At 38.5% G+C, this 23,349-nt stretch overlaps 1 protein-coding gene across 2 annotated transcripts in view; it reads left to right on the top strand.

The window, feature by feature from the left end:
- The window catches only part of grm8a (glutamate receptor, metabotropic 8a), a 110,577-nt gene that overhangs the window by 36,086 nt on the left and 51,142 nt on the right, over positions 1 to 23,349 (top strand). For both annotated transcript variants that reach the window (XM_057324096.1, XM_057324095.1), the window contains exon 3: positions 6,669 to 6,885. In XM_057324096.1, coding sequence (XP_057180079.1) covers positions 6,669 to 6,885 — 217 coding nt within the window. The remainder of the gene's footprint in view (positions 1 to 6,668; positions 6,886 to 23,349) is intronic.

Here is a 23,349-nt window from a genome sequence, read left to right on the forward strand (position 1 = left end):
GCATAGATTTCCATAGTCATATTCCTCGTAAATCTTCATGAAAATCTAAATATAATATCTGTTCAATAATCTATAAAGAGCCATCCCTTCTTCATTTGTTGGGTATTATTGCTTCTGGTTTGCACATTTTAATTCACATAAATCCTACAAAGTATGTCGCCTCTTAAAAAGGTGAGTCCTTTTTTGTCACATTGATGACACATTCATTTTTAAAATTTTAATTCTTTAAAAACAGAAAACTTTTGCATAGAATGATTTATTTCTATCATTAGGGTTTTAATACAATCTAAACAGATGTTTCATTATATTGGTAATAAATACATTTTCTGAGAATTTCTAATTCAAGTTTTGACTGTCACATCCGTTATGCTGAATTTGCCCAAATATGTATGGTAAATATTTGCATACCTAAAAAATGTTAAACTATTTTAAATCTTGACCTTGAGCTGCTGTATTTATAAGAAATGCTTAAATTATTTTGATGAGAACATTAAAATCAGAAATGTAATGTGCTCCTAAATAAATAAATGTACAACATTTGTAATGAAACGATTAAAAAAATACAACATATGATTTTAAGTAATGGTCCCAGATCTACACTTTATATAGGAATAAAGCAGAAAACAATTTCAGGATCAATATTCGAGAGGTTAAGTCAAGCGGTACATTCAAGGACTTCATAAATATTATTTGAATTAACAAAGCTTAAGTGTGCGGCTCTCTCTCATATATTATTGAAGTGGAATGAAAGCTGAAGGTAAATGATACACTTCAACCCAGAGACCCTGAGCTGTGAGCGGCGAGCTGAATAACAATGTTTCCCCGCTCACCTTCACTTAACAATATGATAGAGATGTATTCAGATTCAAAGGAAGACATCAAAACTCTGAATCAGTCACTAAATCTTTTAGCTCCAAAGAGCCAGTGAATGTTACGTGAGACCTTATATGTGGCATGGAGGCAAATGGTGAGGGAACGTTTCTGAATGTAATGAAAGCTCAGAGATGATCAAACATGCATTAGACTCGTGTTTTTAATTGGAACAGATGTTACGGCGCAGGAGAGTTTGTTGACATCACAAATGGGGATTATGATCCGTCACGTGACACGTTTGGACCGTGGGGGACTGGTAATGGTGGTAAGTGATGGCGCTTATGGGGGATACGTGATGGAAGACGCAGGGGACGGAATCTGCCAGACGGTGACAGCGATGATACACGCATGTGTTTGAATGAGAAATGGACAGATATCACTATTACATAAACATGGGCAGATTTATATAAATAATACATTTCATATTATAACAAGAATCATTTCATTTGATTTATGCTTGATTTAAAGTAAAGTGTGTTGCATCTCTAGAATGGATTATGAATAAAAAATCCTCACAAAGTCTTGCAAGTGGGTACGGGATGATCTGTAAACCCATCCGATCCTGATCTCATCCAGGACGGGGTGAAATTCCGGAGAGACATCTCAATCCCGGAGGCTTAGATTCTGCTGAGCTGCGGTGGATCAATTACCCGTAAAAGTCTTTCTAAATTAGCAACATATTGCCTGGATCCAACAGCGAGCTGTTCAGAGACTTCTATCATTAGCACATGTCACCTGACAGGTTTCTTCACCTGTCAATCAAAAACATGCTTGATTTAAATCTAACTTTATTGCTCGGACAAACGCAGGCACACATCCGTTCATATGTGACGTTATGGAGCTGTTCATGTAAAGCGACTGACCCGGCGGTCTTTAACAGGCAGATAAGCGTTGTCGGCTAATCTGTCTCCTTGACGTCAGTCTAAACATCCATCTCGCGTCCGCCGCTGTGATGCTGGAAGTCGGTACGAGGACACCTGCCAAGGCAGTCGGTCTCCTGTAAACCCCGCTGAGCAGATTGGGCACCGTGACCCGCATTTACACCCCGCTGCAGCCATTATCAGCCGAGCACAATGTCAGCGATCCGCCTCATTGAGAAGGAAACGGCCGGCCGCTTGATGACATTTGGAGTCAAAGTTTCCGCTCTCTGTTTCTCACTGTGGTCAGATGGGGTCAGTATGGCATTGATAGCGTATTGAGCGAAACCGTTATGACCGCCTGAGATTTACTTGGCTGTTGTGTTAATGGCATGGATCAGTTCCTTTGGTTTGGTTTGCGGTCTCCTCGTGTCTCTGGATGTGAGATAAAGTGTTTACGATGTTGATCCTTTGTGCAACATCAATACTCGACAGATTTATAGAGTCAAACTGGAGTCAGACGCTTTGGCAAAATGTGTATAATGTGGTTTTGTTAAAGAACGGTCCGGTGGTGCCATTGTCTGAGATTCATCATCTTGAATGTGACCTTATGCTCGTAGCTGATTTTGAGTTTTTTGACTCGAATCAAAATCTTATTGCTCTGATGTTGCTCTTTCATAGCTCTGAAGAATTGATTCGAAGAGTTCTCAGATGTGTTTCACTTAAGTATTTCTTATATAAAGAGAGAAACAAATGAGAGTGTAATAGTTGAAACACATGAAGAGTATGGATATGTAAAATGAATGTAGGTAAAATAATCTGGGTTCGTGTATATTTGATGAGAAATGTTTGAGTTCATATTGAGATCTTCAATAATATTGACTTTTGATGAAAGACTATTGATTAGAGATCTTCTGAAACTCTAATGTCAGAGACATTTGTGAGATTTCTTGCTAAGGAGAAATATCTGAGACTCGGATGAGACTTCAGAAAAATTTCCATTTGGCTCCATTTAAACTCATTAATGTCTAGGAGAAATAATTGAGATATTAAAGAGATGATTTTTATTATGAGTAGCGGCAGATTGAACTATTGATTTCTGGTGACTGAGCAATTTCCAGTCAGTGTGAGCACGTCTTTTCAGCTTGCATGCACACACACGCACACGCACGCACACACACACACACACACACACACACACACACACACACGCACACACACATACACATACACACACTTAACGGTGCATGTCTCGTCATATTATTTCTGACTCTCCAGGATATCAATCACCACCGTCAGAGCGCTGTGATGTCAACATTCATCAATGGAGATGTAATTATATTAGGATGCACTTTTTGTGTGGTCATGCTTGCGTTTGCGGTTCACGTCTCACATACACCATGTGAACGTTGCACGAGCGTTAATTAGCAGCACTAGAGAATCATCTATCAGACACACACAGCATCCTCACAGTCAGACAGCTTCATTACCCGACACAGACCTGACACACATCTAAAATGAATGCACGCTTACATAACGCCATTGTTAGTGTATGTGTGAGTGTGTATTTCATCAGATATCGTAAGCGCAAACAAACTTCACATGATTGATGTCTCTGTTGTGGTACTAAGAAACAACAAGCGCAAAGCATTCTGGGAGATTACAATGGCTTTCATTTATGTTGTGTTGTTTCTGTGGTTAAATTGAAATTCGTGTTCAGGTTTTGTTTTAAATGTGTGTTTGTAGAGGTGCGTTTGGCTTTGCATGGCAATGTTTGAGGTCTTGGATCAAATGCTTAAAGATATCTTCATGACCACTTCTTGTTTTTTAATTCCATTGAAGTCGTTTTTTGTCATTTGCTTTCATTGTGTGTTAATTATTATAAAACATACAAAGCATATAAAACATCCGGCGTTCTTCCCAAATGGTTTCTATCCTAAAGTAAAACTGCTTAAAATCTTGGTCAGCGTTGAAGCCCTTCCTCGACAAGCTTGGAATCTGCTTTTGTTGTGTTTAACTGCCTTCCAAAATACATGGGCTTAAATGTTATAGGTAAACTAAGGTTTTGCTTTCATTTTATATCTGTTTGTTAAATTAAATACATCTGTTGCTCATGGAAATGTTGAAGAAGAGGATTATCATGGATTAAGAGTTTACTGCCTGTGTAAACACTTTTCAGTGAATTGCTTTAAATGTCCAGCCCTTTGGAATATTAAAAAATTATAAGTATATCTAAACAAAACTCTCTTGAGAAGAGGTCTTTGTGGATTTATTTCATTATTGACACAAGGATCCTTTCTTCATTAATTTATATTTTCCATATTTTAAAATGGATTAAAAAAAGCAAATGTAAGATTTAAACCTTTGTACATAATCACCTATCTTGATGAAACTTTAAATCATGGGACTTGTTTAGCTTGTGAATGTGTCAGACTCATAATATTCTTAGCCGGCAGATGATTCGAGACTTGCATCCACATAGCAACGTGTTAAAAAACACGGTAACACTTTACATTAAGGTACCCTTTATAAAGCATTTATAAATGTGTTCATTAACTATTAATAAGTCGTTTACAAATCATTATAAAGCAGTTATAACTGCATGAATAAAAAGGGGGATTCTAACGAAATACCTGCCAAATGGTGAGCCATTTTTAACTCACATGTTATAAATGGTTAATAAATGTATTTATTCATTATTTATTTGACTCGAATGCAGATTCATTATTATCTTGATGTTGTTTGCAAAATAGGCTGTCAGACTGGAGAATGTAGGGTGTTATGTTGTTTTTTCTTATTATTGTATATTTCGTTTTCACAGGTTGCTAACGTTCATAGCTTATTAATAAATGGTATACAGGTAATCACTTTACATTAAGGTGCATTTTCACAGGTTACTAATGTTCATAACTCCTACATAATGGTTCACATGAATCCACTATATTAAGGCACACTTTCATGGTTTGCTAACATTTATAACTCTTAACATTTGTAAGTTAGGTGTTTTTAAGTTGTGAATGAATACTTCCCAGGGATCCACTTTTCTTTAAAGTGCACTTTCATGGGCTGTCAATATATCTAAATATATGACTCACAGCAGAGATGTAGCCTTGTGAGCCAGAATTCTGTTTCTACAATAAATAATAAGTAAATGTTTTCTGGTTTTGATTAACTATTGGAAGTAATTGAATCATTAATAAAACATCCTAAACAAACAAGTTAGTTAACCTTTGTGCATTTATTGTTAAAAAGTGATAAAAAGTTTGATGAATTTATCTTGGTAAGCAAGAAAAGACGGCTTTGGATGAGCATCATGATCTGAAGGCATTCTGGAGGGCACCGTAAGACATTCGGAATAGGATCAGGTAAGCAACATGGTTTGAAAAGTGAAATGAAATATACAATAATAAGTAAAACCAACATAACACCCTAAATTTTCCAGTCTGACAGCCTATTTTGCAAACAACATCAAGATAATAATGAATCTGCTTGCGAGCCAAATAAATAATGAATAAATACATTTATTAAGCATATATAACATGTGAGTTAAATGGCTCACTATTTTGCAGGTATTTCCTTAGAATCCCCCTTTTTATTCATGCAGTTATAACTGCTTTATAATGCATTTGTAAACAACTTATTAATCATTAATAAACACATTTCTAAATACTTTACAAAGGGTACCTTAATGTACAGTGTTACCAAAAACACTCTTGCGCACGTGAAGCGATGCCTAACAGCCGTTGGCAACACGCTGGCATTGTAGCAGTGAGTTTTGCACAGCATCGCTGTCTGGAAATGTGAAATTTTGGTTACTCTATTAAGGTGCTCAAGTGGTGTGTGGGCAAAAAAATGATAACTATGAGATCATTTTAATATGCTTCTCTTCTCTCTGAGGGGGATATTACTTTTATTTCACCTTGTTATGCTATACAAATAAGTTATCTTCTTCGTTTTTATGTATCTTGACCTCCTGTTGTCTTATTTGAGCGGCCTCATGAAATATTTATTTGCTTCTGGTGTACTTCATGAAAGTTTGTGATTCATTACTTTTTAAGATGAAGGATTTTTGTGTGAGACGCTCGGCGCGGTGAAGTTGCCTGTTGTAGACCGAATATTTAAAATCGCACACAAGATGTTGTGTTTTATCAAAAACCTGATTATCCGTCAGTCTTTACTGGCATAGATTTAAATTTCACAGGCCACCTCAGGGGACAAATAAATGTGAGGTATTTTTCAATGTCACAATTTCGTTCGGCATCATTACTCATAAATCCATTACAAACAGGTACCTGCACAAACAGGGCATGTGTGTCTTTGTGTAACGCTATTGAGCGTGCTTCAAAATTCCCTCGAATGTGGCTTCAAGCGGTGAATAAGGTCTGATTGTGTACTGTAGAGCCATCGGGGATGTTTGAAGTTTGTGCTGCTTGACGTGCGCCGCGTTTCAAAAAGTGTTTTTTTAATAGAATGCTTAGGAATAATTCAGCCGTGAGCTCTTCTACCTACTGGTTTCCTCAAGAAAAATGAATCTGTCAGTCAAACCTCCTGCGGCTTTGACTCCATTACCCAGAATTCTCAGCGGCACACCTTCCTTCTCAGTAGCGTGTTATTCTCTCTGCTTTGATCTGACTGGAATTCTACGTTCAAACGAATTTTGGAAATGCTCATTTCATGAATTTTGGGCATGGTCTTAGTAACGTTTGTCATTCCTAGGCCAAAAGCATATTGTACTCAAGTGCGTAAAGGCAGACAGGATCCACCGCACATTTTATGCAGTTTCAGAACCCAACTTGTGAAATCCAGCTTCTGCATTCACGCAATAACGTCTTGTTTGCTGTCTAAACAGATTCTATTTGTTGTGATGCAGTCGTCCCTCACTGTTCACTTTTGTTTCTGTGATCTTAAATTAAAACCCTCTTCCGTTTCCCTCCGCAGATCCCTCAGATCAGCTATGCGTCCACGGCTCCGGAGCTGAGCGACAACACCCGCTACGACTTCTTCTCCCGCGTCGTTCCGCCGGATTCTTACCAGGCACAGGCCATGCTGGATATAGTCACGGCGATGGGCTGGAACTACGTCTCCACGCTGGCCTCCGAAGGAAACTACGGGGAAAGTGGCGTGGAAGCGTTCGTGCAGATCTCCAGGGAAATGGGTGAGATGGTTTCCCTTGATGGGCTAGTTTAAACCACTTGCATTTTTACTTTTAAAGTCTGAGCAAGACTGGTTGTGCTTTGTGTTTTATTTCCAATGTCAGAGCTTATCAACTTTAAGTACATGTAAGTAAGTTTCTTAAGTACATAGATTTACATTTATGCATTTGGCAGACACTTTTGTCCAAAACGCATTACTATGCCTTTGTTTATGTGTATGTGGCATTGCCACCTTGGCATTGCTAGCATCCTTCTCTAACCACCGAGCTACAGGAAAGCGCCTGTAGATGTTCTTGATGCAGTTGTTGTTGTGGTCGTGAACCCTCTCGGTCTGACTGTTTCTTGTGGATGTTGCTTACAGAGAGCAAGAGCGAGATAACACGTGGGTTTTTGTTGTGCTTTAATGCAAGTTAAACTCTGTTGATATCATTAAATTAACAGAAGTTTTTTGGGATATGAAAATAAAGAGTAAATACAATCTGTTTCCAAATGTAAATGATTATTTTTAACCCTCTAAAACTCCATTTGTTTACTGCAATATTGCAATAAATCGACAGTTTTTGCTTTATCCAGAGGGGTAAAATAACTTTTTTTAAATAATTGAATTTATGTCACAAATACTTTCAATAGAGTTGAACTTATATTGCAATTGGTTCTTCTTAATAGCTTTAGACAGAGTTGTGGAGTGTCAGTACCTACAGCTGAACTGAAGCCAGGGCGGATGGCATCAGTTCACGACACGGATGGACGGAAATATAATAACCGGCTTTAACACACAATCCCTCCTCCTCCTCCATCAAATCCCGTCTACGCTGTAATCTTTCCTCATCCCACATGATAGAATTACAGTTATTACGGCGGACCCTCCGTAGAGCAAATATCAAACAGCTGTACTAATCGTATGGTTAATTGTGCATTCAAATTTCACGAGCGACGGCACAGATCTGTGTGACTAATGCTAATAACATCCACTTTAGTATCTCTCTCAGCATTTACACCTGCGTTGGAGCTACTTTCAAACTGTTGCTCACAAGCAGATACTTACATTTATTCAAGCTGTTTGTTATGGTATGTCGGGCAACAGCAAGTTTTAACTGTCACAGTTTTTATACTTTATTCTTTTTTTAGGGGACTCAATTTGTGCTTTTTTATTTTAAAGGTCTAGTGTTTACATCTTTGGAGGATCTATCGACAGAAATGCAATATAATATAAACAACTATGTGTTCATATGCGTATAAAGACCTTACATAATGAAGCGTTATGTTTTTATTACCTTAGAATGAGCTTTTTCTATCTACATACATCGCGGGTCCCCTTACATAGAATTCGCCATGTTGTTTCTACAGTAGCCCTAAACGGACAAACTGCTCTATAGAACGTGTTTCGTAAATACATCATCTCCTTTGGCAAAGAAGTGAAAACGTGACGACATCTTAGCCCTGCGTCAGCCATCGTAGTGGTTAGAGAGGGGTGGAGAGAGCCGTTGGTTGCAATTCGCAACCTCACCACTAGATGCCGCTAAATTTCATTCAATGGACCTTTAAGAATAAAACATTTTTAACATTGAAAAAACATGCCACACTACGAGATATAACTTGGGGCTGTCCAACACTATTGTAACAATTTTTCTGCCATTTGATATGTTTCGCACATTTGTTTATTTGTATATTTTGGTATGATCTGCATTTGCAACAGTGACGTTTGGTTTAGGATTGGGTCTTCATTATTGTTTCTCTTTTTAATAATAATTGTATGTTTTTGTACGATTTTAATGCAAAGTATCCATTTCCAACCAATGGCCAATGAAGAGAGTGTTTTGAATATGGTTGGAAATTTGTTTTTGTAATTCTGTTTTGTTCCGCTAGTATAAAAACAGAAACAACACACTTTCGTAGCATCAGTAGCACCACTTTTCAAAGTTCGTAGCATCAGTTCGTTTAATGAATTACCTCTTCAACACTGCTCATATATAACACAGAACTTCTTATTGAATAAATGTAGAAAAGTGATATTTAGATGCCAGAAGTAGCGTGTTAATGTGCAACAAAAGAGATGTATGACATTAATTTAAGCGACAGAGCGTGAATACTATGAGACTTATTCTGGCTTTTGTTTGCAATTCCCTTGTTCAGATGGTGAAGTCTTTTGTTTTTCTCCCAGCTGAGGCAAATGACAGGGCTCAAGTCTTCCAGCTGTAACCGTGAGAAGTGGATTAAATCTCGGAGACAAAAAACTGAACAAGCGTCCAATTAACTGCTTAACAAATGTCATACAGCAGGCGAGTGAAAAGTCAATAGCATCGCAACAACGATGTACTCGTTTCCGCTAATGGCTGCATCATCTTAGCTTGTCACTGTTTTCAGAAATCTCAGTGTATCACGCAACCGTTGGCCTTTTAGCCCTATAAACATTAACCCCTCCGTTCGTAGTTTGTTTAATTGGAAAGCATTTTTCGCTGTAACTTTCCGGCGAAAATAAAAGCTGTGGCGGTGCTTACGCGGGCGGCTCGTAAGCGTTATTTCCTGACCTCTCTCTCAGTAAAAGTGTCCAGAAAGCACCTGCCACATCTTTTCATCATCACTTCTGCAATAAAGCACGCGGCGGCCGTGATGAAGCGGCGGACTGGACGGGTAATAGCAGTGTTGTGGGTGTGACATTGTTCTGTAATTGCCGTCTCATGGTCGGGCGAGATGTGTGGGTCGTTCGTGTGGCCTGTCTCGTCACATTTGTTCTGGTCCTGATGAGTGTCGTCCCTGTCGACTCGCTAATGATCTCTGACAACAGCATTTGAGCGCTTTTGCACTTGCTGATAGATTTCAGATCTTCATCTAGGGAGGCTGCTGTCGGAGCTCCAAGGATTCTTTAAGGTCTTTTACTGGTGTATATTCATATTAATAAGCGTGGAGACAGCTGCTGAGACGGGGTTAGTGAGTACAGCTCTCAGAGGACCAAGTGGCAATAGATGCTAATAGACATTAGCTTTAATTACCGTGTCAATGGGACACTGTAAATTGTGCTTTCATCTGTCTTGGGATTTTTCGATAGTTTTGGAAAACGACTGTAAAACGACTTCTATAACTGTGAGAGTTATACACTATTTATGTATATATAAATACACACACACACACACACATACACACACACGCACACACACACACATGCGTGTATAATTTTTATATACAGTATAAGTTATATATAAACCTAAAAATGTATATAAACATGTAAATATTTCATAAATATATACATTTATACTATTAATCACAACTAATCGTTCGACAGCCCTACTTCACTTTGGGTGCAGACATGATTTGTACAGATTCATGGTTTTATTATGAAAGTACATTTTTTTTGTGTATTTATTTTTTACAACACTATGGTTTCTGAAGCAAAACCATAAATAAAATATGTAAGTGCAGGTCTTATAAAAAAAACTGAATTTGTGTGCACTTAATAATGTGACCGCATTATAATTTATTTACATTTATGCATTTGGTGGATGTTTCTATCCAAAGCAACTTCAAGCTATTCATCTTTTCATCAGTACTTCCTGTTTAATTAATTTTTTTATCTTAAATATATGATTAAATCTCAAAGATATTCTTTTAACATTTCGATTCAGTTCTGAATGTTGGTTGTATTGTGTTAAACAGGAAGTTCTTTGGGTCTATGTGTTCCCTGGGAATCAAACACAACCTTTGTGTTGTTGATTCAATGCCCTGTCAACTGAGCTATAGGTATTTATTTCCAAACTTCAAGTAATAAAACACATGTAATAGTTTAAAGAAGGTGGCACGTGTGTAAAGTGGAAGAATGTATTGCTGTAAAATATCAAGAAAACCTTTGACAGTGTGTTACTTCATCATCATTATCGGCTTTTAAATGTGAGACCAAACATCAAACACAACAGATGTTGCCAATTAACAGGATTTTGTTTGCTCATTTTTGTCTATAGACATTTATGCAAATAAACATTCGTAAATCAGGTCACAAGACATGTTTTTGAACAGTATTTACAAAGGTGATGAAGAGTTTGTGATGCAAAGGGCCAAGCAAACGGTTAGTTGTTTTTGCTAAAGAAACACAAATATCTATTTTGACGGAAGCAAAATATGTGCGTGTGCATCTGTTTTCAGTCCTTCCTTGAAGACCGGCAGAAAACATCTTGGGTCAGAAGTGTCAGGGTTAAATAAATCGCGGAACGCATGCTGGCATTATTATTGTGTGGAGAAACGCAAGCATCTTCGAAAGGAACAGCCCTGGAGCTCATAAGGCTTCATGAAGGTCTAGAAAGTCTTCAAGGTCAATTTTGAAATGAAAGGGCATCTAAAAAAAACTTTGTTTTAAGAGGTTTTCAGCTGCCTGTAACAAAAATCTGCCTAAACTCAAAAATGGAAAATAAAAGCACTAAAACGGACGAATGAGATCATACGAATTAGCCACCTCATACACGTCTTATGAATTGCAATGAGATCGTGTTGGAACATCCGCGCTCTCTAGCTTTCATTGACGTCTGTAGATTGACCGTAGCCATTGATCGCTCTGCCAGCAGACTCTTTTCTCTCCTAACAAGCTCGGACACTTCAGTGTTTAGAAAGACAAATTTTACAGGAGGTTTCCAGCCGGCAGGAGGAATGAGCCGAGTCCAGTTGTGCTCTGAAACAGCAGCTGGCGTCTGATAATGAATCAAACTCTGGCCAGCTGTGCGATAGATGGATCTGTCCACCGCGCCTGCACGCACCAGAATTATAACCGCGCTCGTGTCGCTGTTACTCTGAGTCTGTGTGAGGGATCTTCTCGCTCCTCGAGAGACCAGAGGAGAGGATTTAACCACCCACCCCACACCCACTGTTATATTTACAGCCTCTTATTATTTTACCTTTCTTTTACTATAGTAAAAGGAACCATGTACTGTAGTATAAATGCAGTGTGCATGTCAGCAGTAAACAAGCTTGTAAGTGATACAAAGGCAGAAAAATTACACGACGCATGACTTTGATTTCATTGCTATAGTATGAAAGCTTTTGTCGTAAAAGTTGATTCACTGCGCTCCCAGTCAGACATTTTGTTGACTTTGATGGAAACCTTTAGTTGAACCACCTACCCCCCCCACCCTTCACAGGGATTTAAGAGATGATTTGACATGACAAGAGCAGCCCTGACATTGCTTGTGACGTCTGCCAGAGTTCAACCATTTCAGAAGAAATGTCTTTGTGATGGGTCACGTTCCGTCTTGGACTGCTAGAGTCATTCAGTGCGCATATATAATTATTTGTAGTTTTGTAAATGACAGTTGAGATACGGTGGACGTTTTCATGAAAGCAATTTGGAGATTTATGCAGAAGAAGAAATTTACATAAGTTTTACGTAGTTTTTGTGTAGTGTGTAATTCAGGTGAATCCCATGAAACAGAATTAGACACTTGCGTCATGACTCTCAGCTGATCGTGACTGCTTTTTCATTCAGCCGGTCTACAGAATCCACATAAAGAAATGTAGGACGTGTAGTGAAACACTTAACGTGTCTGTGTGGTTTTTCTTTTTCTCTTTCTCTTTTTAAAATGAAGCCATTCTGGCCTTAATGCTCGACAAGTCATTTATTCACCCACCTCTTAATATTATAAAAGCATAAAAGTTTCATCATCCGCAAGCCTCACGTTTCAGACTTTGGGAAACTTTCTTTATTGAGCCCAGGGATGTGAATTTATTCAGGGTTTAGTTTAGTCTCGCGTAGCCAGACCTTCCTACTTCCTATCAGACGTTTAGCCAACAGTCCGTGGGCATCACGTCTGAGGCTGAGACTAGGTTTAGTTATGCCTTGATATCTTTCTCTGTCTGTGTTTGTCTCCCTTTTTCCTCTCTCTTAAAGGCACAGTTCACCAAAAAAATTTATTCTCCGTCATGTAGGCTAATTGAAAGCCTTGTGGAACACAAAAGAAGATATTTTGAGAAATGTTGCGTTCATAAAATGGAAGTCAATGGGGTTCACTGCTGTTTGGTTTTGTAGATTAAAGAAAGTCATACAGGTTTGAAATGACATTAGAGAGAATAAATGAAAGAATTTTTGGGTGAACTACTGTGTCCCTTTTACTTCATAATTTATACATATCTTTTTGATACAAGCATTAGTTTGTGTGGTATCCCACAAAAAGAGTATTTTATCTCAAAATGTAAATATGTAAGATATATTACTCTTTCAGTTTTATGTGCGCTATTAAACATTTTTCAGTATGCATTAAACACTGATAAGACTTTGCCAGAATGTGCAGTGTGTATATGGTATCCCACAATGCATTGCGCTAAGTCTTTCATTTCCAGTGTGATGAGTGATCAGCCTGTCAAATGTTAAGGCATTTTACATAAATTATATAAAAAATGCGAAGCAACCGTAATGTTTGTCCTGGAATGATAACTGGACAGCACTCGTGTTCATTAAACATGTAATGTAGTGAAGTGTAGCCATATAATGTTTCTCAATGCATTCTGGGTACTGCGTGCTTTACAAGCACAGTAAGCATGTAGTATGTTCCTATCAATTTGGCACACATTCCTTCATTTTTTTGTGCTGAAGATGAATTGTCAGTCTTGTGGTTGAGGTGAAATATAAAGCACAGGTTGTCTTTTGATCTGTGTGTGTTGCTCTCCAGCCAGAAGTGTAAATCTGTTTGGATGAATTTCAGTCGTGTCCCTGTGTGAGGTTTTCAACTATACACAATTAGCCTTGAATCAAGGTCTGAAATTGACACGGTGGTCCAATCCACCTCACAGGTGTGTAATTTCATGAAGGAAATGGTCTCATTAGACTCTCCAGTTTTCACATGTTCAGTGTTCCCGTAAGAGCTCGGCTGATTGAGTCGGTTTACCGCGGTAAACACAGACATCTGCCACGGCTTGTGCTGACGGTTCATCTGCGTGTCTCCTCTCAGAGGCTTATGACCGTATGAAAACACTTCAAATAAATTCTCATCAAATTGGTGTGTTTAAAAGTTTGACAGTAAATTACTATGTTGATCCACTATATACATATACACTAGTGACTAAAAGTGAAGTTTGGAAGGTTTATTTGTTCAATATTTGCTTGAAATGCCCCCACTCAAGTTAAAGGGGAACTCCGGCCAAAAATGAAAATTCTGCCATTAATTACTCACCCTCAAGTAGTTTAACATCCCTAGGACCTCAGTTTTTCCCCACAATGCAAATTAAGGTAGTTTTGGAAGTTTTGGAAGCTTTCTGACTCCTCCATAGATTGCAACCAAACACACGAGCCACACGACAGTGCATCCGGTGTCGTCGTTCAACGCATGCGCGTTCTGACCACACAAGGCTCTAGGTCAGAACGCACATGCTTCAAGCGATGCTGACACCAGATGCACTGTCGTGTGGCTCTTGGGAACGCGCGCTGAAAACTAACACTCAAATCAGGAAGTTTTTGAATATAGTCGTTTGTTTTGTTAGTATGATGTCTTTACGCACTTTCAGCGCTTTGAAGATTGGTTGAGTTGCAATCTAAGGAGTATAGTCAGAAAGCTTCCAAATCAACCTTAATTTGCGTTTTGAGGAAAAATGGAGGTCCTAAAGATGTTAAACTACTTGAGGGTGAGTAATTAATGGCAGAATTTTCATTTTTGGCCGGAGTTCCCCTTTTAAATGAAGTATTAGAATATAAGGAGAATGGTGCAAAATGGACAAAACTCTTCATTTAAAATTTTTTTAAAGGATTTTTATGATGAGTTTTATTCTAATATACATAAAACAAACATTGAGTTATTAATATAAAGATGAATAATTTAATTGTTTCTTTAATAAGATTTGCTCGTGTGTTTAGTTTTTAATTTTCATTGCTTTTAATGCCCAAGTTAAAATATGAGGAGTATGGTACAAATGGAAAAAAATGTTTTTTTTAAGAATTATTTAAAAGTATTTTTATGACGAATTTTGATCTATTATACATAAATAATGCCTATACATTGACTTATTAATATGAACATTATTAATCATTTAATTATTTTTTTTACATTTATATACATCAGTTAATAATATTTAGTTTACTCAGTAAGCTTTGCTCATGTGTTATGTGTTATTTTATGCTAAACTACACAACATGCATTGAAAATTGTTAATACATCTTTGAATAATATATATAAAAAAGAGTCAATTTGCCAAAGTCTTTCTTCAGAATAATAAATAATGTAATTTGTCATATGGCTTAAAAAGCAACAAACAATAAACGATAAGACATTAAATAAAACCATTGTTCAATAAATATTATTTTACATCACGTAATAAAGTTAATTATCTTAGTTATAAGCTGTTTGCATTTGCCAAACAATTTGATGCATTAATATTGAAATAACCTGATATTTGTTCACAGGTGTGTCTATGTTTTGACTACAAACACCAATGAAAAATGTCTTTAAATGCAATCTTGACCCGGCCCAGTGTTTAATCTCTGTTTGTCTGTCCCTATCGTTTCAATTTTGAAGGGTAATCTCTTCTTGCATCTTGCTTGTATTGGTTTGTTGATTCTTTCATTGAAGAGGTGCCCGGAGCGGCTCTAAACGACAGGGTCTGGCCTTCTGCGGAGGTAACAAGAAATTGACACAAGAATCCAGACCCTCTCCAAGCTCACAGTAAAAGTAAATAAGTCTCCGCTGTGGTGTCAGAACCCTCAGCCGGTCGCCATTGTTAACAACAAAAGAGCGGGACGGTTTGTTCTCCGAGCCTGCCGGCCAGCAGCTCATTTGGCTCCAGCAGAAAGCTGCTATTGGCACTCCAAACCTCTGATTAGAAGGACATTGTGCATTGTGTTGAGTTTTTGTGAGCTGTGGTATCTTTTACCGCGGTATTGTGACGCTGGCGTGCTTGAAGTTCCATCTGCTGAATTACAATCGATTGTAGAGTTTTGTCTTAGCGCCGGCTGTCCCGGGGGAGCCGGCTTCAATTGATTCGTGTTAGTCAGAGGAAGCTGGGAGCAGGTCTGGATGCTGTAGGGGCATGACTAGACCTCGTGTTTGCAGACGTGCTGCTTCCAGGGTTCTCCGCTCTGTTTATAGCTTTGGTGCAGAATGGGCGAGCTTTCTATTACACCGTCTGTTTGAATGCAGTTTTGAGTAAATTGTCTATGTTGCAATCAATAAAACGACCACAGAAAACCAAACATTTCTATTTACTCTCCATTTAATTCTATTAATATCTAGGAGAAATGATGGAGAAATCGAGACATTTCAGTGTGGATTGTTTTATGAGCGTGTAATTTAATGCAGATTTCAAGGGCTGTTATTATGTGTGCACCTGTCAGGTCGATCGTGACATGAATACTGTGATGAACACTTTGACATCGCATTCAGATACAACCCAAGTTTGATTACAATAGCACCGTCTTTATAAAGATGCTTGAGAGAGGATGCAGGTAACCATAGCAACAGTAAGAGTAGTACTGTAAGAGTGCATCGCATTAGGATCAGTAGACAAAACTGCTGTCAAGCAGAACTGTCATTATATTTTAGTTTATTGTATATTTCAGATTTATTGTAATATAGTGAAGCTTCACATGTACTGTAACAAAAACAAAATGGTCTGTTGAATTATAAGGGTCGTAAAGAGCTCAGCAAACTGTGTAAAATATGCACCTGTCGCTCTGACACACTCATCAGGCGTCTTGTCTTCCTCTATGTACACGCTCGGTGGCAAAATGTTCTGCCGTGTTCATTAACGTCAGCTCACCGATCGAGTCCTATTCAGTTTGCTGAATGAAGTAGCTCTTGTAGATGTGCCGTAATTACAAACCCGGCCTGGCAGACCATCAGTCAAGTGCGCTCTCAGGAAACACCGGATGAATGGAAGGGGAAGCCCGCGGGGGGGGGGGAGTGAGACCGCTGTTCATCTAGATAAAGATGTCGTTTTTTATAAAACAGTTCATACCCTTTCTGTCATTTCTATGAAGGGGCTAAAACATGACTGTATTAGCACAAATGAGATTCTCGAGGCAGCACGTCGTGTGTGTGTTGTGAGGATTAGCTGAAAGGGATTGTGGGAAACAGAAGATCTTGATCAGACCGCAGGTGCCTGTCATTGGGAAACAAGCAGGACTCAATTACCATAAAGAGATCAGAGTTGAAATATTGAGCCAACAGGAAAGAAAACAGTGATACTTGGCTACAGGCCCGGCTCCAGATATGAGATGAAAGGTGGGCCAAGTGATTTTCCAGGTGGGCGGAGGCAGAGGGGGGTTAACTATATATATATATATATAGACTGTCTCGCCATAAAAGGGAAAACATAAAAGAAATATATTTGGAGCTGACTTGAATATAGCATTAATTTTGTGATTGGCTGTTATGTGGTGTGGGGGCAGGATGGACGCAGAGTCGCTGAGAGAGAGAGTCGTGCCAACTCCGTTCACTGAAATGGAACAGTTTTTCACAGCAACGGCGGTTCACGGATCCTCTCTCTCATTGGCTCTGTGTGGAGGCAAGGTGGACAAAGCCCGCCCTGCCCCCCCGTGGAGCCGGGCCTGCTTGGCTATTGAATTGATATGATTTAAAATGGATTATTTATCAGTTACAGGGGCACGTGTTCAAAAAAATAAGTCATGTAAATGTTATACATTAAGGTTTTATGATAATGAAAACCAGTGATGTTTGTCGACCAACATGTGAAAATGAATTAATTTCCAAGTAAACATTCAAAAGCAATGGCAGGGAGGATCTTTAAGCAAATAAGGACTTGAATTTTGGTTTACTGTTTTTGTAAAACATCTTTGGTGAAAATCAAACGTAAACTACATGGGTTAGAAGATGTTTATCCTATTGCATTCTCAACGATTCTTGATTTGTAAAAATTTTTGTAAAATAGAAACAGGAGAACAAAAGCTCAGCTCATGAGTGAACAGCGCATCTAATGTCAGATCGCTCTTATTAATTAAGACGTGAATTGTTAATTGTTTAGATGTGAATCACAGAATGTTTGGATTCCCGGAGGCTTCGTCACGTCTCATGTCCGCTCTAACTCAGTCATCCAGCGGTGAGCGAGAGCGATAGAACCCAGCCGCGGCACGTGAGTCTGTTTACCGCGGTGAAGTCCTTCAGAATGAATCTCCTGATGTTAATAATGCATTTCTTCAGAGCGTCTCTGAGTTTCCACCCACACTGGCATTCTGCACGCCACATTTCAGCAGTCGATGATGTGCAAAAAGATCCCAGCCCATCTGACTGTTAGTCTCAAAGCGTTTGTAAATGAAGAGGTACAGCCGGTCCAAGAGGAGAATTTTGCTGCAGTTTCATAGCTCAGGGTTACGTTTCATTAAAGAATCAACTGCTTTTAACTGTTTAGGATTCATCTTTTAAACCTGCTTTTAACCCTGGGTCATGAAGTTTTGTTAACCCGGCATTGAAGTGCCAAGAGTATAATGTGTGAAATGATTCGATGTTACAATGTAACAGACAGCTTAGTGTCCGTCAGCCAATCAAAAACTGCTTCAGTGCTTAACTCATGAAATATTGATGTGTTTTATAAATGGTTTAAAGCAGATTTTATTGCTCATTGGCTTACAGTGTTTGCCAAACTGGCACTCTTTAATATCGCAATAATATCAGGTGCAAGATTGATACGATATCCATAACACAGGTTTGTCGGGTCTGGATATTGGTGCCATTTTTCCAGCTTGTCTTGTCTGTATATATTCGGGTTTGTTTTGCCTCCACACTCATTCCACACATGAAAAAAAATCACATTAAGCTGTTGCTTTCAAAGCTCACAATGTTTGCATGAGTTCTCTCACGCACAGTTGCTTTCAATATATCTCCGCCGCACCTACGGGTGAATGTTATTCTCACTGTGACCTGTTAGAAAATGAAGCACGGTGCAGAAAGTAAACAGTAAATCTGACCCCGCCGAGGGTCTCCACCCGCAGGCCAAATGACTACGAGATCAGCCGGGTTGCCAGATCTTGGTGTTAATTTATGCAGACCCAAAATTGAACATCTGTCATCATTTACTCATTCAGTCATGTTGTCCAGTGACATGTATGACTTTGTATCCTAGTTTCTATACAATGAAAGTGAATAGATGAACAGAGGTTGTCATGCTTCAGAAACATGTCTCAATCTTCTAAGATTGTGTACGTGACTATAATTGGTGATATTCAAAGATATTCAACTGTCTAAACCCCACTGTCATCATAACCTTATGAAAAAAAACCAGATAAAACTACATAGACATCATGTTATATGCTTATATTGCGTGTGTGTGAGAGAAAAACGATCGCATGCACGTCAGTCACTCTCTCCTATGGTGAGTAAACCCTTTAGTGACTTCAATCGTATCCCTCAAAGCACGATGGCTTTTTAATTATAACTTGTACTACGTGGATCTAAAAGAGCACGAATCATGCGGATAAAGCAAATCAAAGTTATACAATCTACTTAAAATAAGCTTTTTGATGAAGTTCTGGAAGATATTTCGCTCATTGATGTATGTAAATAACGTAATGCGAAATTGCATTGTTGTACGTGGTACCCAGGCAGTGCGGTGCGCGTTGCATACGCTGCATACGCTGCCGGTGTGAAAGGACAATAGACATGCGCTGCCAACACTCTCCGAATGCGCTGCTCCCGCTCAGCGTACGGGCTGCTTACGGGCATTACTATCATTTAGATTGCGAGGATGTGCAGAGCATGAATTCATAGAGGTTTATATGAGCTGGACTGGGACAGATGTGAGTGGAGCCCCCTGTGTTCACGTTGAGAGACACTTGTCGGGTGGTCTCGTGTCTTTCATCTCAATGCTGTTCCCTTTGAGTAAAGTGAATGACAGAGAACATGAGCAGAAGGTGTTTGAAGGCTGCACAGATGTGTCCTTCACTGCCTCTGATATCCCATAATCCTGTGCGTGCGCTTCGGTGGTGTTTGATGAGATTTAAAATGGTATTTAATGGAGTGGTTGAGAAGTTACTTATTTTTCACGTAATAAAGGTGGCAGATGACAAATATTTGCTTGGTAATCTCTAACTCTTATGTGAATCTGTTTTTGGTTATTAAACATGGTGTTTTAAGAGTTTCAAAAACATTGTCTGTTAAAGGGATAGTTCACCTTAAAAAAAACAGGATTCCTGTTTACATTTCAGTCCAATATTTTTGGTCAATTTTTGACAAAAGAGTGCCTAAAATAACTATAATAACTGATAAAGTATATTCGATTTTCATAACTTTATTTCCGTGAACATATAGCTGCCATAGTGCGACATTCAAAATAAACGCACAAAAGATGAAATGCACTATGGACACCTTTATTATTACTGAGGTTAATAAAAGAAACAGGCTCTAAAGAAAAATAGACCAAATCAAGGGGAAATGCGGTCTTAAAACGTCAAACCTCAGTCGTTACAGCATTTTAGAATGCACTTTTAGAAACTTGGACAAAGTATCTGCGTCTTCGAAGGCTGCATGCGTCCTCCGGAGATCACATTTGTCGGCCTCGGCCGCATATGACATTGAGGTTTATTCAGGTTTTATTTCAGAAAAGCAACTGCTACATTGGGTAAGTGACACAATGTCTTCCTAAGAGAAATAAATATAAATGTTATAATGTTTTTTTTAACTGAAATGAGCCTGTATCAAACCTCTTGTCGCCCGCGTACCTCCGCAAATGGACGAGATGTTTGTAGTTGACGCGCATGCCGTTGTGCTATTATTCAGGCTTCAGGCTCATGCGGTGTACACGGGACAATAATCTAGCAGCAAAAAAGTAAATCACCTAGAGGGCTGAGCGTATTTCCGCGAGAAATATTAATGCTACGCTCTCGCTCCGCTTCGCTCACATGCTCTGATATCGATCAAGCTAATAAACCACTGAAAAAGCTTGTTGTCAATCATTTGAGTAACTTTAATCAACTATTGGCATCAATCTATTACTGTCACTTTCTCTTTCAATGAGTGATACGACATGAGCTTCAGTTTGAAGTTCTTACATGAAGTCCAGTAATTGGCTGTTTAAATGTGAGGTCTGATGGCTGGCGCTTCTCCAGCTTCACAGTCATATATTCCTGTCGTAATGATCTTATCCTGGAGATGCAGGAGAGAACTGCTGATTAGAATTAATAATCCCTCTTGAGAGGCTTTGGAGAAGAACCCTGGAGCTGTAATTGGGGTGGAGGCAACACCCTCCGTCTCAATACTATATAGAGAACTCATTAATAACTCAATGAAAGAAAACATGTCTCTAACCTCTGACACCAGACAGATCAAAAGGGCTCTTGTTTGATTCAAGAACGATAACAAATCATTGAATAACAAACTGTTTAGGTTTGTTGTGTTTTATGCAAGTATCAACCTAGTCTCAGATGTTTCTCCTAAAAATGGCAAAACCAAAACCAAATGAGATGAAGAGTATGGATGTGTAAAATGAATGTAGATTGTAGAGGTAAAATAATCTGGATTTGAGTAAATGCGATGAGAAATGTTTGAGTTCATCTTCAATAATATTGCCTTTTGATTGCAGACTTAACAAATCTGAGCTCAGTTTCACACATTGATGACATCTCTTCTGAAACTCTGTGACAGAGACATTTGTCAGATTTCTGACTCTTTTCCTCAAGAGAAATTAAGCAATATTTCACTCTTCTAAAAGTCGGATTACTCTTACAGTATATAAGAATGACGTGTCTGATGTGGCCGTATGACTCCAGAAATGAGAGTCGATGATAAATAACTGCACAAATATGAGTCACTAACCAGAGGTACTATTAGAGTATTAGTGTTAAATGAATGGATGTGATTACAGACACATTCAATGAGATTCATTTAACACTGCAGATAAATGTGCTGGAGTTATTAACAGACTCATAATTACAGCCTTGAATAGAAAGTGACAGAAAGAGAGGAGAAAGTTTGCTCACATGGACGAAAAAATAAAGAGACAGACAGCATCATTTACTAATCTGTGTTTAGTCTGGTTTTTCAGTATTAATACCAAAACTCGGTTAGAGGTCCTGTGAATCCTAAATGGGAGACTTTTGGACCAGAGGTCATGCTTATGTTGAATTGTGCTCCTAACAAAATTATCTTTGATCAAATATGCGCATTTGCGCATTTATAGTCTCTAGATTCTGTGACACAGAACTTTTATGAATAAAGGCAGAAGGTCAATTTCTACTTTTTTGTTGTATGAATAAAACCCATTAGAAAGAAACACAGATGAGATTTCTATAATATCTCAATTATTTCTCCTAGACATCAGTGAGATTAAATGGAGCACAAATGGAAACGTGATTTGTGCGGTTTGCGTCTCAAGTAAATGAATTTTGTTTTTAGGATTTTTTTACTGCTAAAATAGGGAGCCGCAGAGATTTTGTAGGCCAAGCCGGAAGTTTGGATGCATTTTTCCCATAGACTTTTGGAAGATAGCAAAAAATAAGCTCTGTGATTAACAAAGGTTTATGATGTTTACACGTTTTGTCTATCAAGATAATCTTTACAAATTAACACGGCATTTGTTACTTTTGAAGCCGAAATACAATCACCAGAAGTAAAAGGCTAACACGATGCTATAAGACTACACTATGGTCGCTCGATATCAACGTCACCACCATCAAACCCCCAACAACTTTTGAAAACTTTATTAACATGTTTCCTGGTAAATAATTACTCCGTGAATGAATCCGCATCTACATTTTTAGAGATTTGTGCCCATGTTGCAATATTTGTGAGATTTATATGTGCGATGACGTCTCCCCGCCAAAGGAAGTAGTCGCTTTTAGCAACTTAAAGACACAATAAGGCTTTAACAAAAAAATCTTACTTATAACTGGTGTGTTTTATGTCATAGAATAAAACGTGAAAATATTTAGAGGTTTTGTTTACCACAGACCGTATTTCAGGCGATTTACCAAAAACCCATTCAAACATCCCATAGACTTTGGAGCGATGGAACCAGAAGTCTTAAAATGCTAACTCGCAAAAATATGTCATCTCTGTGGCTCCCTATACAGATTTTTTTGCCGATGTAAACTTTGGCTCTTTTCTGTAACTCATCTCTGTCACTCAGCGTCTCCTCCAGTCTGCCGTCTCGCTGCTTTCTTTTAAAGATACAGAGCTCCTCATAAACAAGTGCAGAAAGGCACATTCTGACTCTCTGACATTTTGGATTTATAACGCGTGTGAAAACTCTATTTAAGTTTGTCATCAATTTTAAATGTCACTCATTAAACTTTAATATGAGATCGCACTAAAAAGCAGGCAGAAGTGGATCATAGAAGCGGACTGTCATGATATACCAGGCGACAGACTCAATTGCAGGAGAAACAGATGTTTATTGCAATAGTAGGAAGAACAAGACAGTCAATAGGCACCACGGAGAGACCTCGACCCGCCGAACAGCAGACACCCTCGTACGACAGAGAACTAGAATCCCAGAAGTCCTGGAGCGGGGAGAATGCTCGACCCGAAGATGCTCAGAGCTCGTGCGATTGTGTT

Source organism: Triplophysa rosa, linkage group LG24 (assembly GCF_024868665.1).
Source record: "Triplophysa rosa linkage group LG24, Trosa_1v2, whole genome shotgun sequence".
Classification (NCBI taxonomy): Eukaryota; Metazoa; Chordata; class Actinopteri; order Cypriniformes; family Nemacheilidae; genus Triplophysa; species Triplophysa rosa.